The sequence below is a fragment of the Lytechinus variegatus genome, chromosome 7 (genome assembly GCF_018143015.1).
Source record: "Lytechinus variegatus isolate NC3 chromosome 7, Lvar_3.0, whole genome shotgun sequence".
Lineage (NCBI taxonomy): Eukaryota > Metazoa > Echinodermata > Echinoidea > Temnopleuroida > Toxopneustidae > Lytechinus > Lytechinus variegatus.
In genome coordinates, this window is record NC_054746.1 from 24,198,670 (window position 1) to 24,221,151 (window position 22,482).

The 22,482-nt window shown below is 36.0% G+C and overlaps 1 protein-coding gene across 4 annotated transcripts in view; it reads left to right on the forward strand.

The window, feature by feature from the left end:
- Positions 1–22,482, forward strand: part of LOC121418813 (galectin-8-like) — a 33,824-nt gene that overhangs the window by 1,075 nt on the left and 10,267 nt on the right. For 3 of the 4 annotated variants that reach the window (XM_041612978.1, XM_041612981.1, XM_041612979.1), the window contains exons 2-5: positions 3,352–3,446; positions 10,243–10,334; positions 20,197–20,407; positions 21,139–21,267. In XM_041612978.1, coding sequence (XP_041468912.1) covers positions 3,390–3,446; positions 10,243–10,334; positions 20,197–20,407; positions 21,139–21,267 — 489 coding nt within the window. In that variant the 5' untranslated portion in view covers positions 3,352–3,389. Of the gene's footprint in view, positions 1–3,341; positions 3,447–10,242; positions 10,335–20,196; positions 20,408–21,138; positions 21,268–22,482 lie in introns of all 4 variants that reach the window. The other variant, XM_041612980.1, reaches the window with a different exon arrangement.

A 22,482-nucleotide genomic window follows, 5' to 3' on the forward strand; every position in this document is an offset into this window, starting at 1 on the left:
GAAAAGGGAAAAAAGGAAAAGCGAAGGGAGGAAAGGGAAGAAGGATATAGCTTGTTTTTCTTTCTTTTTGGCAAAAGATTAAACACTTAAGTGAGATGTTCTCTCTCTTTATACAAAATTTTGCTTCAGCGCTCTGCACAGAAAAAATATCCGAATTGCCTTTCCTCTTTATTTCCCACACCTTTTTTCCTACTCCGTTTTTGTCTCACCTGCCCGGGGGGGCCACTTCCATTCACGAGTGGATACCATGCGCGACCATGGGGTCTCGAAAAGCACCCTAAACACGTAATTTCCATATTCTGAAAATGCACCCCTTAACAAGTATTGGCGTGTGTAACCCTACCCTTAACAAGTATTGGAAACAAAACGATACTCTTAGCAAATATTCCCCGAAATGAACCCCTAAACAAGCACAGGAATGTTTTATTGTTACGGGTCCTTCGGTCGTCGGCTTTACCTTATTTGGTTTAGTACGATCCCACCTTCTACACCTCGCGCAAAACGGACTCTAAACACGAAGTGTTGGGGCAAAAAGGACATCCTTTATAAAACATTTTAATTTTGTTTTATCATCCCCGCAAATTCGACCCTAAACACGTAAATTTCATTATTTTTGTGTTTTTGACACCCTTATCACGTTACGTACGTAACGTGCCCTATCGTGAAAAGGACATCCTTTTTACGTGTTTTTTTGGTCGCGCATGGTATCCACTCGTCAATGTAAGTGGCCCCCCCGGGCTCACCTGCGAAGCAAAGTGAGACTATAGGCGCCGCTTTTCCGGCGGCGGCGGCGTCAACGTCAAATCTTAACCTGAGGTTAAGTTTTTGAAATGACGTCATAACTTATAATGTATATGGACCAAGTTCATAAAACTTGGCCATAAGGTTAATCAAGTATTACTAAACATCCTATTAGAGTTTCATGTCACATGACCAAGGTCAAAGGTCATTTAGGGTCAATGAACTGAGACCATGTTGGAGGAATCAACATCGAAATCTTAACCTGAGCTTAAGTTTTTGAAATGTCATCATAACTTAGAAGATATATGGACCTAGTTCATAAAACTTGGACATAAGGTTAATCAAGTATCACTGAACATCCTGCATGAGTTTCACGTCACATGACCAAGGTCAAAGGTCATTTAGGGTCAATGAACTTTTGAAATGACGTCATAACTTAGAAAGTATATGGACCTAGTTCATAAAACTTGGCCATAAGGTTAATCAAGTATTACTGAACATCCTATTAGAGTTTCATGTCACATGACCAAGGTCAAAGGTCATTTAGGGTCAATGAACTTAGACCATGTTGGAGGAATCAACATCGAAATCTTAACAAGTATCACTTGGGTATATCTGTTGAATTCCCATCATAACTTTGAAAGTTTATGGATCTGATCCATGAAACTTGGACATAATAGTAATCAAGCATCACTGAACATTTTGTGCAAGTTTCAGGTCTCATGATTAAGGTCAAAGGTCATTTAGGGTCAATGAACTTTGGCCAAATCGGGGGTATCTGTTGAATTACCATCATAACTTTGAAAGTTTATTGGTCTAGTTCATTAAACTTGGACATTAGAGTAATCAAGTATCACTGAACATCCTGTGCACGTTTCAGGTCACATGACCAAGGTCAATGAACTTTGGCCGAATTGGGTGTATCTGTTGAATTACCATCATAACTTTGAAAGTTTATGGATCTGATTCATGAAACTTGTACATTAGAGTAATTAAGTATCACTGAACATCCTGTGCGAGTTTCAGGTCACATGATCAAGGTCAAAGGTCATGTAAGGTCAATGAACTTTGGCCATGTTGGATTTTTGTTGAATAACCATCATATCTCTGTAAGTTTATTGGTCTAGTTCATAAAAAGTGGACATAAGAGTAACCATGTATCACTGAACATCTTGTGCGAGTTAGAGTAGTATTCAAAGTCAGCACTGCTGCTATATTGAACCGGGTGATGCAGGTGAGACGGCCAGAGGCATTCCACTTGTTCTCATTCCCGGCCATGGGAATTGCATTCTTGCTAGAAATCATGAAGTATACATGGGTGTAAAGAGTATGAGAAGTATTATTTTTAATTGCACTGACACAAAATTTCTGCTCTTTGTTCAGAGCGGGTAATACTGTCACTCAATCCCGAAGTCCCCAACTGCTATTTCTTCTGCTTTTCAGCAAGCAATTTTTTGGCAAAGTATCTGCTAAAAGGGGAGCATTGAATTTGTGCCATGTTATATGCAAATGTTGGTACAATGAAACTTTGAAACTATTCTAAATTTATATAGCTGCACCTCCATCTCCTGTCCTGTTTTGCACCATTGATTTGAAATTTTGAATATCACGAAGTTTCTAAATTATACACAAGAAAGTGCTTAAAATTATGAGCGAAATTACACAATTTTTTTTCTTCCAAAATAACTCACAGAAGTTCCGTGCTTCGCGTGCATGGGAAAGGAATAGTCCCTCTTCAAGCAATCATCCGGGCACCATCCCTTTCACATTTTGAGCTACATTTTTCTTTGTATTATTTATAGAAATATGAAAATTAGAGCAGGGTTAAAGTTTTCAAAGAATTTAACAGGAAGAAATATTTCCTCCCTGCATACACCCGCATCTACTCTGTTTTTTGTGAGTTATAGAAGTCTAATGTGGCTAAAGTTTTTACAATCAAATCTGATGTGACTATAGTATAAGGTAGGCATTTTATACCACTTCTGTTCTCAATTTCTTAAAACGTCATACCTTTCGGAAGGATTGAATTCCTCAATCTTTTCCCATATTGGGGGCGCTCATCTTTTCTTTTAAAAACAGGTTTTGTCTTTAATCATAGCAAGTCAAATTAATTCGAGTTGATATGGGTATTAGAGGCGCAAGAGACGTCCTGGCTTCGCGGTTGTTCTCTCCTATTTTTTGCCAGTAGTATAGCTAGCAAGGAATTTATATTATCCCTAATTGATAGCAAGAAATATTGCTACATTGAAGGTAGCTCTTTGTGAAATAGCATAAGAGATGATGAATATTCCGTTTGTCATATTTTTTTCATTCCAGCAAAGTTTTGTTGATGTAGTAGTTGACATTTTCTCCAAAAATTAATTAACATGGGTTAGGGATCTAGTCAATAATCAAGTAATATTTGTACAAGTTTTAAAGATAATGCTGATAAGAAGATGATTGGTAATGTTCAATTACAGGGCAATATCAATTGAGATTATGGCAACCAATCAATGATAGTCAAGAATTATTCTTATTAGAATTATGAGAACGTTTTCTGCATAATAACTTTTTCCCAAAGTTTGAAACAGACCATTTGATACACATTGTTGCCTTTTGTATATTCTGCAGTCTGTTCTCCCACTATCAAGCAATAAGGATCGGACAAGATGGCTTATCCATACCCACAACAAGCAGGAGGACAGCTTCCATTTGTGCTGAATCCAGTAAGTACCTTGCACTGTCATCACCTTTAATAGTTCACATAATTCGTTTTGCCCCCCCCCCCCCCTCATCTACCACCGTGCAAGAATTGTCAACTGATGTTACTTAATTGCTACTTACTGGTAAACGAAGTGATCCCAGGTATTGCTTTTTCTTTGAAGTAATTCGCAGAAAGTTTTCCATTAAAGAGAAATTCCAGTAGTTGCAGTAAACACTGATTTCATGAGAAAATCTGTAAAACAAGGCTTAATTGTCAGTATATCATCGAGGATCTAGATCTGGTACCGTTACATTAACTGAACTTTGTGAATCTTGAAATCTACACTGAAAAATGTTCACGCCGAAGATCCCCAACACAGATAAGCACACGTGGGACAATGTATAATTATTGCTTAGAGCATCGGGCCCGACGCTCTACCCGAATCCTGTGCTTATTTGCTGATTTCTCAGCAATTACACAATTTCTTCCAGAATCCTTTGGCACATGCTTTTTATTTAAATACAAACGGACACTTTGGTGGTCATTTCATTGGATTCTGTACGAACTCATTTTGATATCGTTACCAAAACTAGCATTTACCTTTAACATGATACCAAATTAGAACATGTATTTATAACTTTATTCCATTAATCTTTCCTGTGTTAGTCACACAAATGTAACGATAGGCCTACCTGCTATATGCAGGCCCACCTTAAAACACATGGCCATGTATATGTTTTGACCAATACACTACTTGAATACTGCATTGATAAAAAGGAGGTACGAACTCCATAATCATTGTATGAAATGGATATTTCAAATTTGATTATTTTCTTTTTGTAAGGTCGATATGGCACTCCTTACATTCTAAATCATTAATTTTGCTGTTGTTGATAATACAATACATGTATTTCTTTTGAAAAAAATTCTTAACAGCATTCCACTTATCATTATTCAAAAAAGAGTGATATTTCTTAAAATAACAATTGTTGGGTTATATTTTTGTTTACAATTGAACAGATGGTTATTGTAATTACATGAATAATGTATTACAGTTCATGTATGTTGTAACAATGCCTAGAAGGTTGTTGTTTAATTTATGCATTGTTATCAGTGCTGATTGTTATGTGATACAATTAGCATGATTCGTTTGTGCAAATCATACCAAATAAATTATTTTGGAATAGGAGAAAAATCATTTTCTTAAGGAAAGTAAAAAAAAGTTTCTTCCTTCAAGTACGTGCATGTTTTTTCAGTCATTGAATATAAGGTGAATAGTTCAAAGGAAAACAAAAATCTTCTGAATATTGTAGATTCATAAAGGTACATGTAGCTAAAGAGCATGTGATCCAAGGTATGCCTTCTCAAAACTCTTCATGTATTTCAAGCTTGCATACCGGTATTTGATTTGTAATCAGCAAATTTGCATTAGAATGATAAACACAGATTTTATTAAGATATGCATGGAGGTTGCTTGTATAAATTTACAATTGTTCAATAGCCACTGGTCACATGTTGCATGTAGTTCTGTCACTTCTGTGAGATTGATATCAAGGTTCAAATAGCTTTCCAGGCGAATGAACAATTTTCTAAAGGGATTCTGGGATGTGGGAGCACAAAATGCAGAAAGAGATTAAATGGCATTTATTTTCATTAATTTGAGATGTATTCATTTATTATAATAGATGTATTTGTTTGAATGCTTGTCACTATGCACTTGCTCCCAAAATCCCTTTGGTACACATTTGCTGTTTACATGAACATAATATTTTGTGACTTATTTCATTTACTGAAGGATTAAGAGTTCAAATTCATATGGTTTCCTAGTAATCTCAGTTGTGCTCTTTTCTCAGAGAATGAAAACCTTGAAACCAGTTAAATTGTACCGGTATTTAAAACAAAACCATTATCAAAAATGAATTAAAAATCAAAGAATCAGATCAGTGATGGTTTAAAGCAAGATGGAATATGGAAGTTATTCATGAGCATAAATCACTCATGCTTTGTAGATTCTAATATTGTGACAGATTTTCAGAATCCATGGTGCACTGGAATGCTGCACTACCCCCTCCCCCCCCCCCACATGTTGGGTCTGAGGGACCGTATTCTGGTAGATCTATGGATACTTTTCACCTCACAAAATATGGCCCAAGAATTGTAGTTAAATATCAGTCTCTTTGAATTTGATTTCATGATAAAGTTTTTTTTCCAGGCTCTCTTTTTCATTTCTCCCTATGTCTTTCTTTTTTGACTCCTGAAAATGTACAAAGGGGTTATAAACTATTTTCAATGAAGAAGCAGTAGAGTTGGCAACTACATGTATGATGAACATGCATCTATTTTCCTTCCTTGATTTTACTAATTGCTGGAGCACCCCTTTCACATTTAAAGTTTCCATCTTCTTGAGACTGAATTAAAAACAGGCCAGTAATAATCAGAGGGATACAAGCGATCATAAACATGAAGCAGCACTCCATGCATGCATTAAAAGGTCATAGAAGTGTATGTGTGGGGGTGACATTTATCTCTCATCACAAAATGCTTGCCACCTAAATTCACATTGTTTATTGTATTATGGATGGGTAGCAGATATATCAGTATTGAATGGTGTATGCTGCAAATTAAGCTTCAGCTGAGGAATTATTGTTGTCATGGATACCTCCATGGTGAACTGCCTGCTCAGGATACATCATGTGTGATGTTCAGTAGGAGACTAGCATTAAAGGAGAAAAACACCCTTCATACCAGTTGTTGAATTCATATAAAAGAGAACAATCAAAGAGACATACAATGTTCAAGTTCAAGTTTATTTATTCAAAACCAAAAAACATCACATCATAATAAGAATAGATGTACATACAATGTAAATGAGCACATGAACATACATCAATCAGACTATAGCATACAAATTAGTTTTAGGACCCCTTTAAAAGCAAAGCTTGTGAGTAGGGCCCTGGAATACTTATGATTATTAACATAAAACATAGGATATACTAATCTACAAGATACAAAGGAGAGAGATAAAAAATGTATAATAAGGTTAAGATGCTAAAAATAAAATGGAAAAACTATTACAAAAACACATATACATACACGCACACACACACACAACCACATCCAACCACACATGAACATACTAAACATAGATTCTAAGTAGGTCATCAACTTAAATGCAAATACATCAACTTAAAAAACATATTGAAGGAAAATAATCAAAATCTGTCAAGAAAATAAGTTTTGGATAATCTTTTGAACATGAAAAGAGTTTTACTATTTTTTATATCAACAGGTAAATTGTTCCACTCTTTAATACATGATATATGAAAGGAGGTCAGAGTGACATTTGTTCTCGCAAATGGCTGACAAATAGGATCCTTTTGACGTGTATTATAATTATGTATTTTTGAATTCTGAAGAAATGATTTTTTTAAGGTACATTCTTGGGGCATTGATTGTAGTTTGAACATGAACAATGCACAATTAAACGATACAAGTTCACTAAGTGGTAGCATTTTCAGACGAAGAAATAATGGAGTACTTGGATGTCTATAATTAGAATTTGTTATAAGTCGTATTGCCCTTTTCTGCAATATTCTCAATTTATCAAATTAAGACTTGAAAGTGTTTCCCCAGGCAACATTACAATATGTCAAATAAGGTAGAACAATACTATTTTATATTGTTATCAGTATCATTTCAGGTAAAATTGATTTTAAGATATAAATAACACCTACACTGCGAGACACCTTCGTGCAGACAGCATCTAGATGATTTTTCCAGGATAGGTGTTCATCGATATACAACCCAAGAAACAAAATATTCGCACTTGGTTCAACATCATGACCACCTATATGAAGACAAGTTATACGCCCTGGTAGCTCTTTACCCTTAGAGCGGAAAATTATGCATTTGGTTTTTTTAATATTCAACAAAAGCTTATTGCAACAAAACCATGAATACAGCTTCTTAATTTCTTGATTTGCAACCAGTAACAAATGATAAGTTTGATGAAGATTGAATGAATAGGAGTAAAGTTCCGAGTATTTGAATCTTGAGCCATGTGATGTCACCATTGGCGGTGGAAGTAAAAAAAAACGTTATAGGGGGTCCACCTGAAATTTTGGGGTGCAGACAGGTTAAAACAAATTTTGACTAGCAAAAAAAAAGTTATCAACCAAAATTTTAGGAGGGACCACCAAAATTTTCTGACAAGCAAAAAAAAAAAAGGTATCAAGCATAATTTTAGGGGGGACCACAACAAATTCAGAGAGGGTCCACCTGAATTTTCGGGGGATGCAGGAAAAAATTGACAAGCAAAAAAAAAGAAAGGGTTCTCAACCAAAAAAATTTAGGGGGGACCGTCCCCCCACCTCAAATTTAGGGGGGAACCCGCTTCCGCCGCCTATGGCTGGCACACATATGCAACTTCTAGCAAGATCTAGTCTATTGCAATATCAGTGTGTTCTTTTTTTAAGAGAGGAACTGGATGAATTGTGTGTCAAAATCATTAAAATAAGCAAATGCTCATTAAACTTATATTGCTTGTTGGATTTTTTACTCAAATTTTGTTAATCTTATTCTTCTATTTTTCTGCTTTCTTATTATAAAACTAAATTGCTCCAAGGGTTTTGTTACCCTTTAAAGCTTGTGCATGCGAGCAATTAAATCGTGCATTGCAACAGAGTATGCCTACCATAGTGTACAATACAGGGCTACAGTCATTAATTGATTCCACATGAATATGAGCATGATAAAAGCATTCACTGGAGCTTGCCATTGGAATTGTGGGAAAATGTCCTGGAATTTGGGACAATGTCGATTGCTTTAGGAGAGTAGATTTATTTTGCTGCTATGATGTTTGCAGATCTGCATGCATCACAATCATCTTTAAAGCCTGTTGTACCATATCAAACAAGTAAAATCCTTTAAGTTCAACTTTTACTTTATGCATGTATAAAACAGTTAGGCCTATGATTTTCTGTCCTTTGGTTTGTAAAGTACCAAAAAATTATTGAAAGTGATATGAATTGGCAAATAACTCTAGTCTCTAGTAGGTCCATGGTCTGATCAATAGGGTAGGTGCTTCAAATCCCCGAGGGGGAGGGGGCGCTTCCATTGACGAGTGGATACCATGCGCGACCATGGGGTCTCCAAAAGCACCCTAAACACGTATTTTCCATATTCTGAAAATGCACCCCTTAACAAGTATTGGCGTCTCAAACCCCACCCTTAACAAGTATTGAAAACAAAACGATACTCTTGGCAAGTATTCCCTGAAATGAACCCCTAAACAAGTACAGCGATATATTGTCACGTACGGGTCCGTCGGTTTTACCTTTACACACCATTTGGTTTCCTACGGCCCCAACCTCCACAACTCGCGCAGGTACCAGAGTACTGCATGTTGCAAATGACCATGTATGTAGCTGCACTTTGTTTTCTGTTTTTATAAAAGAGACAATAGAAGGTACATGTACATATAGGGGTTAGATATTAATAGATAATTACTGCTATTACATTTGTAAATGGTAAAGTGTTCTGAATCGTTGTATTTGTATATCATAAAAATTATAGAATTTATGGCAATCCATGCAGTTTCTATTCTCATTAGTGGTGTAATGAGGCAGAAATTTTGAGTGGGTTGAGTGTGAAATAAAGTGCACTATTTTTCAAAATTTGTGACAGAAAAATCAGTACTTTCAATAAGTAACAAGTTATTTGGGGAGTAAAAAAGTCACTTATGCAGGAAATTCTATTGGAATCATACAACACGTAGGAAACCATAAATGAACATTATGAAACTAAAATTGCTTTAAAAAATTTTTTTTTTTTTTCTTCTATATATTATAATTATATTGGAATCCAACCTTGGCTAAATTGCTTTGTGAAAGCAGAATGCATACAAAATTATCTTCAATGGTGTAAGTTTGAGAAAAAATGGGCAAGAAATTCTTCGACTTGATTTCGAGGAATTTGTGGTTTTCTTGTAGCTTCCTATCAAGCACCTTCCGTTCCTCTCCACAGTATTGGAGTAAAGTATGCTACGTGCACATGATCATAGAATCAAAAATTTTCTGAGTTTCTGAGTAACACTCTGGTAAACAATTTATGTTTAGATAAAATGGATTTTGATCCCTAACCTACAGCACAGTAGCATCAAATACAAAGGACTATACATGCACCAAATTTGAAATCCATGTTAATGACAAGTTTCTTAAATTTATCTGATCTTTTTTCATTGGTAAACCCTGACTTTTTTTTTTCTTTTTATTTCCATATCAAAATAAAATTTCCATTTGGTTAGGATTTCCCTGTAAATCAATGAATGAAATAATTTAGGCCGAGATCCAGGCACTTAGAAAAGCACACGCTTCAATTGGATTACTGTTGCATTAGGAAAATGACCTTTTAGATATGACCTCTTGATGACAGACAATGTTATAATTAGAGATCATCATTCACAATCTGAGGGTCAGAGACAGCTGGTAGCCAGTAAGCAAAGATAGCTCTAAGATAGCTAGCAAGGTTGTAGATGGTATGTAATGGCCAAATGAGGAAGATGGGCAAAACAGGAGGTCAGTTTAATTGGTCAGACGCTCTACCCTTTTAAAGGGGAAGTCAACCCTGATGTCGATCGAGAGCTTTTGATACAATCAGAAATATAAATCCATGATTTTTCTATGAAAATTACAAATAAGTATGATATGAATTTTCAATATTTTGACACAGTGACATTACATGAGAGCAACCCTTATTTGTAATTTCTTTCTTTTATTCTTTCTTTCTCTCTTTATCTCTCTCTTTCTTTCTCTCTCCAGGCTGTTCCCTATGTGAGCTCCATATTTGGAGGATCCATGGCCCCAGGGAAGATGATTTTCATCCAGGGATTTGTACCAGCAGGAGCAGACAGGTAATCAGTGAGTAGTGGGTTTTTCCACTACTCTGAGACGAGTGGGTTTTCCCCACTAATCTGAGAAGAGTGGGTTTTCCCCAGAGCAGCGTTGTCTAGTGTGCAATGAATAATTCAATGGAATTCTCCCCTCTGTACTGTAGTCTATACAATTTTCTATGAAATAATCCTCGAGTGAAAATGTATGATAAATTCACTATTTTGACAGAAATCACCTGTCTTGCATTAGAATCGCATTTATCATTTTTCAATTTGATTCATCAAACGAGAAGATGACGATAACACTTGGCTTTAATGGATGCAGGGAAAGTGGTGTTATTTGTTACTCTCTGGAGATAATTTAGCAGAAGAGATCTGTGTTTTATCCTGAAAGTTTAAATTTATGGTAATATGGCATTTGATAATTTGAAACAGACTTAACATTAAATGTGTTTGCGTGCAGCCGTGCATAAATAAAACATAAGTGCCGCATGGTAGCAGTAGAAAATTGGTAATTATCATGTAATGAGCACAATAATCAGGACATTCTGTTTGATCTTTTCAGTATAATTACACTGAACATTGTACCCATCACCCATGTGTGCTTAATAACTGTGTCTACAGGTGATTTTCACCATACTTAGATTTCAGTCTGTATACCATTATTTCACAGCATCTGATTTTAATGATTATGTCTCGTTGTCAAAACTTTAACGCTAGATTTACATAGATACTCATAATTTCAAAGCCTATGCAAAACAATGCAGATTTGATAAGAAAATTAAGAGAGAAAAAATTGGGACAGTAATCTCCCTTTTATGTATAATTGATAATGAAACTCAGGGCTATTCATTTAATATGCACTTGTATGCATAAATAATGACTGATCATAGTTTAATACCAAATGTTCCAGCGATTGATTGGGATAGTCTAATAGTTTGCAGTAATCAAAGTAAGATCTGGGCCACTGGCGTAAATCGGTGTTGATGGGTGGGGGAATGTAGGTAATTCATTAACCAAATGATGCGAGCGCTCGCACTGAAAATTTTTCATATTCAGATCAGAAGAAGGGACATTTTAAGGACTGATTTTAGGAATTCACGAAGAGCAGACATATCACGTAATCACAGACAGGAAATGTCAATATATGATAACTCAAGTGCTAGGAAATGTATTTGGTTTATATTGACTTGAAAACGTGATGTTTTAGTACAACAGGATTTTATATCTTGTTAAACAGACAATGCGAGCACCAGGAACAATGAAGACGTAGGCCCTGGGCAAATTATGTTTCATAAAGTTCTGATAAAAAATGTTTCTTATGTAATGTAACATAGATAATTATAATATAACATTATAATGAATTATATTTTCTTCTTTCCCACTACGTTTCTCTTCCTTTCTCCCTCATTTCTCCTTATTCCCCGTTTTTTTTTTGGGGGGGGGTGGTCAGCCGATGGGGGGGTGGGGCAGGCATGTACCCCCATGCCCCCCCGCCCATAGTTTCGCCACTGTATGTCCATATGGCAAATACCCCTCCGATATTGTTATCTTTTTTACCCCATGATGGTTTAATGGTTTTATTAGAGATTACATTCAAAATGTTTTGACATTCCATCTTAATCCCTCCTCCCAAAACCCCAACATTGACATGATTGATGAATTGATGAAACGGGGGTTTCTCTTCAATGTTATAATAAGGACAAAAGTATTTTGTTTGCAAATGGTGAACTGGCTATTTATTTGCATTTTATGATCCAATGATATTGTTTTATTTGTTAAGCGGTATTTTAGGAAGAATTTTCACCAACAAAGCAGTTATCTCTTGTGATTTTTTTTCATTTCTTTCGTAAAAAGTAGGGGGGATGTTTGTACAGGCCATCCCCCCGGGATTTACGCCAGTGATCTGGGCTCACAAAGGTTTGCGATGAATTGCAAATATGAAAGAACCACACTGATAGGTTCCTGGTCAGAATTTTAAACCAAATGGGTGTGTAATATTGATATTGATTGGTCAGTTCATTTAGCGATTGATCGCTTATCTTTGTGTTACGTAGCCCAGAACATTGTTGCCACCTACTCAGAGGATGATTAAGGGTTTTCGCAAGCAGGACGGAAATGGATCGTCTGGAAAGTCTCAGCAGGGGATCCACTAATGTTGAGAAATTCCCCTGTATCTCCGAAACGTATAACAGTACTAAGGCAAACTAATGTTTGGTCCGACCACCATACCTCAGCCAATAAGTGCTGTTGTTGCAACCATGTGCGAAAAAGTAAACACGACCCATGCATGGTGTTCGTAAAAATTACATGCATAGTGCAGGGAGTTGGGAGTAGAGCGCAAGCTTATGCTGTAATTTCTGTAAACAAACCACCATTTCCACACACACAACTGCGAAACTGCGACTTAGCCGAGACGAGAGGTTGGTTTGAGTACGGTCACAGTTGCTTGATCCCTCCTGTACTTGAGGCTCCCATCAAACCCCAAATTATGAATGCAGAGCAGGGCTTACAAAGAAAATGTAACGTGATTGTCTTGGTACCCACCTCACCTAAATTTCTGCCCATAAAAATTTCTGTACTGATTACCATGGTAATAATGAATTTCTTCCCTCCTGACAGCTTACTTTGATGGTTTATCGTCTCGCCTGCATAGCAGAGCGAGACTGTAGGCGTCGCTTTTCCGATGGCGGCGTCGTCAACATTGAAATCTTAACGAAGGTTGAGTTTTTGAAATGTCATCATTACTTAGAAAGTATATGGAACTAGTTCATGAAACTTGTACAGGTCACATGATTAAGGTCAAAGTTCACTTAGGGTCAACAAACTTTGGCCATGTTCGGCTTTTTGAGGATTTGTCATCATAACTTTAAAAGTTTATGGACCTAGTTCATGAAACTTGGGGCTGTATACTGAAAATTGTCTTGAGAGAAATATTCTTGTACCTTTTGATCGAGTTACAATAAAATCTGCATTCCGAAAATTCTTGTATCTTTTCTTTTATATTTTCTTGTAACTTTCGCTAAGCGCCAATGATGTCACAGCTAGAATTATGCGTAACGTTAAAAATGGCACATAAATATCCCTTTTCGCAAGATAACATATCGAGATAAAAGGTATTCTGAAAATTCTCTAATCTTTGCGAGTAAACTTCCTTGCAAAATACAAGAAAATTTACAAAAGGTAGGGGGCTATTGTAACTTATTGTTGCATGCAGTGTTTGTCCATCTGCAATAATTATTTCTTGCTGCATCCCGAAAGAACATAATGTTTTACAAAAGTAGACATTCCAAAGACATTATAATGACGGATTGGTTGCCTTTTCAGCAATTAAAAATTGGTGTTCGAGACAAATCTTTTCAGAAAAAATATGTCTTTGAGAAGAGCCATGTGTATGTTTAGCACTGAAGTGCACAAGCATAAGCGTCAGAGGTGCAAGGAAATTACGTCTCATATTAAAGGCACTGTCACACCTTGGCGTTTTAGACAGCGTATGCCCGACGTATGAGGAATTTGGCGAATACGCTGGCGTACGTCGAATACGTTAACGGTAAGTTTTGCATACGTTAAGAGTACGCTAAAACACGCTGGTATACGTCGTCATACGGCGAGGTCGTCAAAAAATTTTGTGCAAGCACAAAATTTTTCGACGTATGCCAGCGTATGGCTCATACGTCCCGCATACGCGGGTCATAAGTTGTAGGCAAGTTACGCGATCGTTGATACACGTTGACACACGTTACTCGTAAGTTACTCATAAGTCGATGTACGTCGAGATAATGTCCAGCGTACCCTAAAACTTCTAACCTATGAGTAACGTGCTTTGAACGTACAGCTACCATATAATGGCATATTGACAACGTTTATAGGATTTGGTATATAAAGGTGGGGTTCACAGGAGTTTTCTTCGGCATGGCGGTGGTGTTGATACGGTGATGTATCGTGCGGTTATGATTTGAATAGTCGAGCGGCAGCCTTTTTATAGGCTACGACACGTGTTCGTCAGCGATACGCTGCCGCGCGCTATGCGTAAGTTAGGCTATCGTAGGGCATAAGTTGTGTACGCCAGCAATACGCTAAGCATTCGTTGGAATATGTTACTTATAAGTTAACGAAGCGTTCGATATAAGTTACTAATACGTTATGTATACGTCCAACTCGTTATGAATACGCTAAGTATACGCCCAGAGTTGAAAAAAAACAACAAAGTTCAGCGTATGCCGACGTTTTAGAGAAATTTTGATACGTCAGGCATACGCTGTCTAAAACGCCAAGGTGTGACAGCGCCTTTACAATGCGCTTCATTATTTTTCAGAAGAGACGCTTCTATTGGTTGACCTAAGCAACAAGCTTAATGATTGGTTGTTGATGAAATATTGGGCATGTCAGAGATTATAAAGGGGACATCCTTATTTTCAGAATACCGGTACCAATTTAAGGAATTTTAGCGAGCTGTTATTTTGCTAACTTACAAGAAAAGTTAAGAAAATTTTCAGGATACCACTCCAGGACATAAGAGCAACCATGTATCCCTGAATACCACATGCAAGTTTCAGGTCACATGAACAAGGTCAAAGGTCACTTATGGTCAACAAACTATAGCCATTTTAGGGGTATTTGAGGAATTGTCATCATAACTTTGAAATTTTATTGATTTTGTTAATGTTAATGAAGTTTGGGACATAAGAGCAATCTAGTATCCTTTAAAATCCTGTGTGAGTTTCAGGTCATATGACCAAGGTCAAATGTCATTTAGGGTCAACAAACTTTGGATGTTGGGGGTATTTATGGAATTGTCATCATAACTTTAAAAGTTTATGGATCTAGTTCATGAAACTTGGACATAGGAGCAGCGATTTATCCCTAAATACCCTTTTCGCATTTCAGGAACATGGCCAAGATCAAAGGTCATTTAAAAGTTAATGACCTCTGGCCGTGTTAGCAGTATGTGTTGAATTGGCATCATAACTTAGGAAGTTTATGGATCTAGCTCTTGAAACATCGACTTAAAGGGGTGATCAAGTATGAATGATTATTTTTCACATGTCTTGGGTCACATGATCATGGTCAAAGGTCATTTTAAGTGAATGGATATATCTTATAATAATGTTTTCTTCTATAAATAATTATTCATTAGCTGTTTTCAGAGGCAGCACTGCTGCTATATCGAATTGCGTAATGCAGGCGAGACTACCAGAGGCGTACCATTTGTTCAGAGTATGCACCTCAGTGATGGCGATTCCAGCCTTCCTCTGACTGAATAAGAATAATATTAGAATGGACATCTGCGGTCAATTGGTTACACCAGGCAAATTCCACAAATCCGGTCTGTGCCCAAATAGTTGTATCTTTCAAAGCAGATGTCTATTTAAAACGTAATTTTCAGTTCTCTAGATAGTCCAAATGACAAAAGTTCCATTCAGAAGCCACCCGCAACGCTCACAAGACCCACATTATGAAACATCTCAGTTCCCAAGCCCTGCCAAAATTGTCCAGCACGGGCACTGCATGCAAGAGCTGCACGCACAGCTTCACAACTCCTTCCTTCCCCCCCCTCCCGTGTGTCATGTTCTTGCATTGCTAGTTACCTCCAATTCCAACTATACCTGAAAATCAAGTTGGCCAGTATTATACTGTAGCTTCATTGGATGGCAGTGGTCTAGGCCCAACTGGCACAGAAGATTTCTGACTACCACTCATTATAGAAAACACTGCTTCTGTCCACCAAAAATTTCAAATGAAGTGTATCAAAACCAACTCATTGCAAAGATAGAATTGCACTTGGGTTCATACTTCATTTCCATAATCTTGTTTTATTTGCACAAGTAAAGCTTCTTATATTTTGTAAATATAAGTTGATTTTCAAAGATTTGCTATTAAATGTCAGATTGTTATATTGATATTCCTTCACTTTTTGCTTTAAGACCACAAACTTGGCCTGAAAAAAAGTAAAATGTGAAATAGCGACCACCACTAAACTGGGTCAACATACATGTAGCTAGAACACTAAAGCAGTTATTGCTTGCCCAGTGTAAACATTTCAATTTTGATGTAAAGAGAAAATAAAAGAAAATGAAAAAAAGATTATAATCAACGATACCACTTGTTTTTCAGTCAAGACTCCAAGCACTTTCTGTTTCATTTTCTTAACTTGTTTCTTAGATTGATCATTCACATACTTATACCAGTATAATTGACTCAACAGGTCTGACTGTAAACCCCTCTTCCTGCTTAGTCTATAGACAGAGAGGAGGGGTGTGTTTATATATTCTTATAAATCAGTCTTTACATAAGAAACATGTTTGCATTCTCTCTTTTAAGTACTATCCTAACTACACATAATGTTTGTCTCCCTTTTATGTTCGAGTCCAAAGTTTGATAGTCTGGCTTTAAGAGGTATAGGATAACTCCATGGTTTGATGGTTTTGAATAAATGTAGCCCTGTAGTATTAGATGTACACGTGTATGAATCTTCCTGGGAGTGTTTCATTACAGTGCATGTATGTTCAGGAAAAAAAAACACTTGAAATAATTTTATCCTCTTGAGAGTTTAATAAGCACTTGAAGGTGGGAAGTCCCAAATGAATTTGTCCAGTCAACCTTAATTATAGAATGAATATCCCATGGCATAAAGCAGGAACTATCTTATGGGCCACTTTCCAATGTTGATAACATCTCTTGTGTCCTGTTCGTTGAACATTGCGTGTGAAGCCTGGTATATATGTTTTGGCAGGGCTTTTGGTAAATATCTCAAGTTTATCATTCAATACAAGCTCATGAAAGTGTATGCTGTACAGTGTATATAATGTGAAGTTACACACTTAAAATGTGTCTTGTTGGTTAAATTGTGGGTATATAATCAATATAAAATGTCTATATATATTTTACCACTTTCAAGTGTGAAATGGTTGCAAATTTCAGGATGTATTTGTAGCTGATACATGTGTATGTAAGTGTGTATTAAGTAATTACCAAAAGAGAGGTACGAGATGTATAAATTCAGAATCCAAATTGCACAAAGAGTCAGTGGATGTATAAAGATTCAATGGCATTTTTATTTCTATAAGATTGGATTAATAGATCTTACTTGGGTATATATGGACTGCTATGAGAGGCATGGTTGTTTCCAGAGGCTTAAGGGGACCACAATGCGACGATGCCTTAGGTCATGATCTGGCCGGTGCCCTGCGCATGTGCCGAAAGAAACAGCAATTAATCAATAATATGTCTATTAAAGTCTCTAAAATAGTCTGTGTTAAGACCTAAGGTTAAACAGAACAACTACGTGTAGTATTCTGTTAGATCTAAATTAATAAGTTAGGCCCAACATTAGGCCTATGAAATTATGCCCCTTTAAACAGTGTGTATGCAAACTCCTACTCCTTTGTAGAATTTTATTTTCTTGTTTGCTTGTCCAACAAATGTTACAAAACTTACTAGTACATGTACAAAGTCCCCTTTATTGTTTTTAAATATTTGATATGCTAAATTTATTTTTTTCATTGTTAATTTACTTGCAAACATTATGTATATAAATTGCACCTCTTTTCTGTGAGAAATTTAGTTTTGTTTTATAAAATATTATATAGAATGTAAAAAATTTAGAGCTTTGTATGTCCCTCTGTTATAAAATCCTTAGTCATCTTGTGGAATTTCTTGAACACAGCGATTAAAGGCCTACTATAGAGGCAAATGAAAGTGTATGTGCACAATATCAAAAGCATATTATCTTGAAGTAGGACAGTAAAATATCAATTGGTTTCTCTTCATAACAAAATAGAATGAAGGAGATGTGTAAAAGACAAGTCCATCCCAACAAAAAGTTGATTTGAATTAAAAGAGAAAATCCAACAAACATTTCATTTCATTCGTTTATTTCCATTTTCAACAATTACAGTTTCTTCTGTACATGTTGACATATATAAATAACAAAACATATTTCAATTATTCCTGTACAGAAAATTATATTCAAGATTATTACAAATCAGGTTGAGAATGGAGGAGGCTGCTAAAAAGCGGAGCTTGTAGAGTGCAGCCTCCTAATAAATATTCTTGCAGTTGTTTAGCATATAAAAAAATAAGGTACCAACTTGAGCATGACCAGTTGAATTAAAAAGAAAAATTGGAAATAAAAATAGAAAAGGAAATAAGAAAAAGAGAGATTAAAGGTCTCCAGAATCCAGCCCCAGCACTCACAGACGGACCTCGCCGATCAACAGGAAAACGAAAGAGATGTATAAGTGTACGTGACATGATAAACATGTTTGATTAAAAAAATACAAGAGCTTGAGTGATGAAGAGTTAAATTCAATGGTTATCTTGAAGAAATTTTTTAAACTTATATTTGAAAGAATTAAGGCTTGGAGATTCTTTGATGTTACTATTGATAGTTCCCCAGAGTCTAGGGCCTTCAAAAGTAAAAATTGATTTTGCAAGGATGGTCCAGGGTAGTGGTAAATGATATTCATCGGATTGACGTGTGGGATATTTGTGAAGGGTTTTGTTTTTGTTAAATGAAAAATTAAATATGGGTGCTAACATATTATTGTTTAACTGATACATGAATTGACCTAAATTATATTGGTACAGTGTTTTTATTTTTAGAATGTTATTGTTTAAAAACAACTCATCTGTGTGAGATCTCCAGGACAAGTTGAAAATAATACGCAATGCCTTCTTTTGTAAAAGCAATATTCTATCTAGGTAGGTTGAGTGTGTGTTTCCCCAAACAATTGCTCCATAATTTAGATATGGTAAAATTAATGTTGAATAAAGCATTTTTAGGGAGGAATTTGGAAGAAAAAACTTAACTTTGTTGATAACACCAATATTGCGTGAAATTGTGCGACATATAGAGTCAATATGCGATTTCCAAGATAATTTGTTGTCTATTATGAGGCCTAAAAATTTAGTTGTAGTAACAACTTCAATGTCTACATTGTCTAATTTGATATTAAATGGTAATTGTTCTAAAGAATTGCTAAAAAGCATGCATTTCGTTTTTTGAACATTTATTGACAATTTGTTAGCCTTAATCCATTGTACCAATTTATCCAGTTCAGTGTTCAGTACATTAATTAAAATATTGGGGTTAGGATGAGAGTAGAGTACATTTGAATCATCTGCAAAAAGGACATAAGATAATATTTCAGACGAGTTCTGGATGTCATTTATATAGATAATAAATAAAAGAATAGGCTACCTTGGGGAACACCCCACATAACACTGAAAATTTCATCAAAATTTGATGTAAAGTAAGAAAGTTATGACATTTCAAAGTTTCAATTAATTTCACAAAATAGTTATATGCACATCCTGGTCGTTATGCAAATGAGGAGACTGATGACATCACACATTCACTATTTCTTTTGTATTTTATTATATGAAATATGAAATATTCTAATTTTCCCCTTGTTTGTCAAGTGAAATAACATTCAATCCTTCCCTGAACATGTAGAATTAGCACTACCAGGGTATATAATGATATATGGTTCAGTCAAGTTGCTCCTTATTGTCAAATATGTAAAAAAATGAACTATTCTATAATTCAAACAATAAAACCCCCCAAAATAGTGAGTGATGGACATCATCGACTAACTCATCTGCATGTCACCGAGTTGTGCATATCACTGTTTTGTGAAAAATAAGGGAAACTTTAAAATGCCATAACTTTCTTATTCTACATCCGATTTTGATGAAATTTCCAGCATTCTTCTAGTTTGATTTTTCTCTATTTGTTCAAATCAACAATATTCTGGGGTGGAATTGACCTTTAAGAGAATCACTTAGAATTAAGTAATCAGTTTATTTACTGCATCATAGTCTCCTGGCAACAAGGTAAAGTGCACTATCAAATAACTATATTTCTTCTCTTTTTGAATAGATTCCACATCAACTTGCAGTGTGGTACCAGCAAGAATCCACGAGCAGACGTCGCCCTGCACTTCAACCCACGCTTTGGGGCCAACGTGTGTGTGCGAAACACCCTGAAGAATCAACAGTGGGGAGCAGAGGAGCGGGGCCAGTCTCACTTCCCTTTCGGTTTCAACCAGAACTTTGAGATCATCATCCTCTGTGAAGCCAACCAGTTCAAGGTATTATAACATTTCAGGTTCCAAGTACAGTCTTTGGCATATGCTCATTAAAATTCACTCTCTGAAATCATGGTATGGGTCAATCAAAAATTAATTCTTTGTCTTGAATTACACATGGTTTAATATTAATCATGTACCAAGATTAATTGCCCTGTATGTTGTGAAAATTACATTGAGATTTCCATCAGCTTATAGCAAACTAAATGATTTGAATAGAGAGCTCTCCAATAGATCTTGAATGGTATTACATTTTCAGCTTCATGTCTGGGAGAAAGTAATGGATTAATCTAAACTCACCACTAAAAAGTAAATTATCTTCTTGTTTTGAAATGTGTGAGCAATGTACAGGATTTTTCTACTGGTTGGTTATCTATCATAAGACCTGCTAAGGGTTCAACTATACAAAGTAATATGATTCTGCATAATTGTGAGAACCTGAATTGTCGAATAGCCCATGTTTTGTCTAATTTGTGCTGTTAGAACCTTCAGAGCATTAGTCCAAGTGGCATGCATGACAAATGTATTATGATGGATGATTAAAACAAGCCATGTACAATGCCCACATAATTTCATTTCCCCATGATATGATGATGATCCACAGCATTTGTGTTGTGCCATATTTCTGTTAAAACATTCATAGGGGCAGGCTCATCCAATTAAGGTAATTACTACACATCTGCTGAAATAAGTAGTTTTGAAGGCCCATTTCACTTTGAATTTATTCCCTATAGGTTGCTGTGAACGGCCAGCATTTCATCGAGTACAACCACCGTGTCAAGAACCTAAACCGCATCGATACCATTGCCATTGATGGTAAGGTGCATATTCACTCTGTACGGTTCCAGGGACAGGCTGCCGGGGTAAGTTCATTATACAGGTATTTTGATTCTTGGGGGGGGGGGGGTGTTTCACAAACAGTTAAATTTCACTTCAAGAGAAAGTCCTCCCTGATTTCACATGATGGTTCTTATGAAAGCAGAACAAAACAAATAAGAAAAATAGATTGAAATTATGGAAACTGAGAATTTTTTTTCTTTTTTGGTGGTGTAATTTGCAGGCAATTTACTGTTCCATATGTTATGTACTATAAATACCATAATTTGCCAGTATTTTAAAAAAATGAATGAATTTTATCTGTGCATCAATAGCAAGTTTTCACAATTGCAACAGGTGCAGATTCTACAACATAGTAAATCTATTGAAAAAGCCTGTCAAATCACAATGAACAGCTTAGAGCACTTTGTCGGAAATTGGTGAACCAGGGGCCCGTTGCAGAAAGAGTTGCAATCAATCGCAACTCCTAAAATCATGCGCAACTTGATTTTCAACCAATTAACATTGCACATTTTTGACGTTTAAACGCAACTCTTTCTGCAACGGGCCCCAGGACAGCTGATGACGAGTCGTAAAATTCTGAGCTGATGACAAATTGCAAATATGTCATTCGTCCATAGTTCAGGACGACACCGCTGTTTTGATTCACCGATTTTTGACAAAGGCTTCTATGTCACGAAGGATAATTTATTCTCCACGTTCCATAAATCGTCTGTGTAGTTGTTGCACAAACTCCCTAATGTGTGATATTCATACAGAGTATTGACATGTTTTATTATATGACACCTAGATAGGTCCTTGTGATTTGATTGGTTGATTGATATTGTTCATTCAGCCCATTTTGGAATGACGTCATCAACCGTGCAATTTTGGATCCATATTATAAATGACGTAACAATCAACAGACCAAACTTGCACTGCATGAGCATGTTTTGCATCCAAATTCATAAATTTCCAATAAAAAAAATAATTTTTTAGGAGTCATAAACCAAATAGTGAATGTATTTTCATTTGTGCAATGGACAGAACACTTCATTCGGTGAAAGATGAAATAATAATCCATTCAACTCGGCTACGCCTCTTAAATGGATCATTTCATCTTCCACCTCATGAAGTTTTTGTCCATTGCACTCTTAAACATTCATTATTTGTATAATGTAACATGTTTTAATGCTTAAAGGCCTGGTCACACTGCCCGAGCATTGTTGGAGCGGTCGTGGAGCGGAGAGGAAAAAATCATC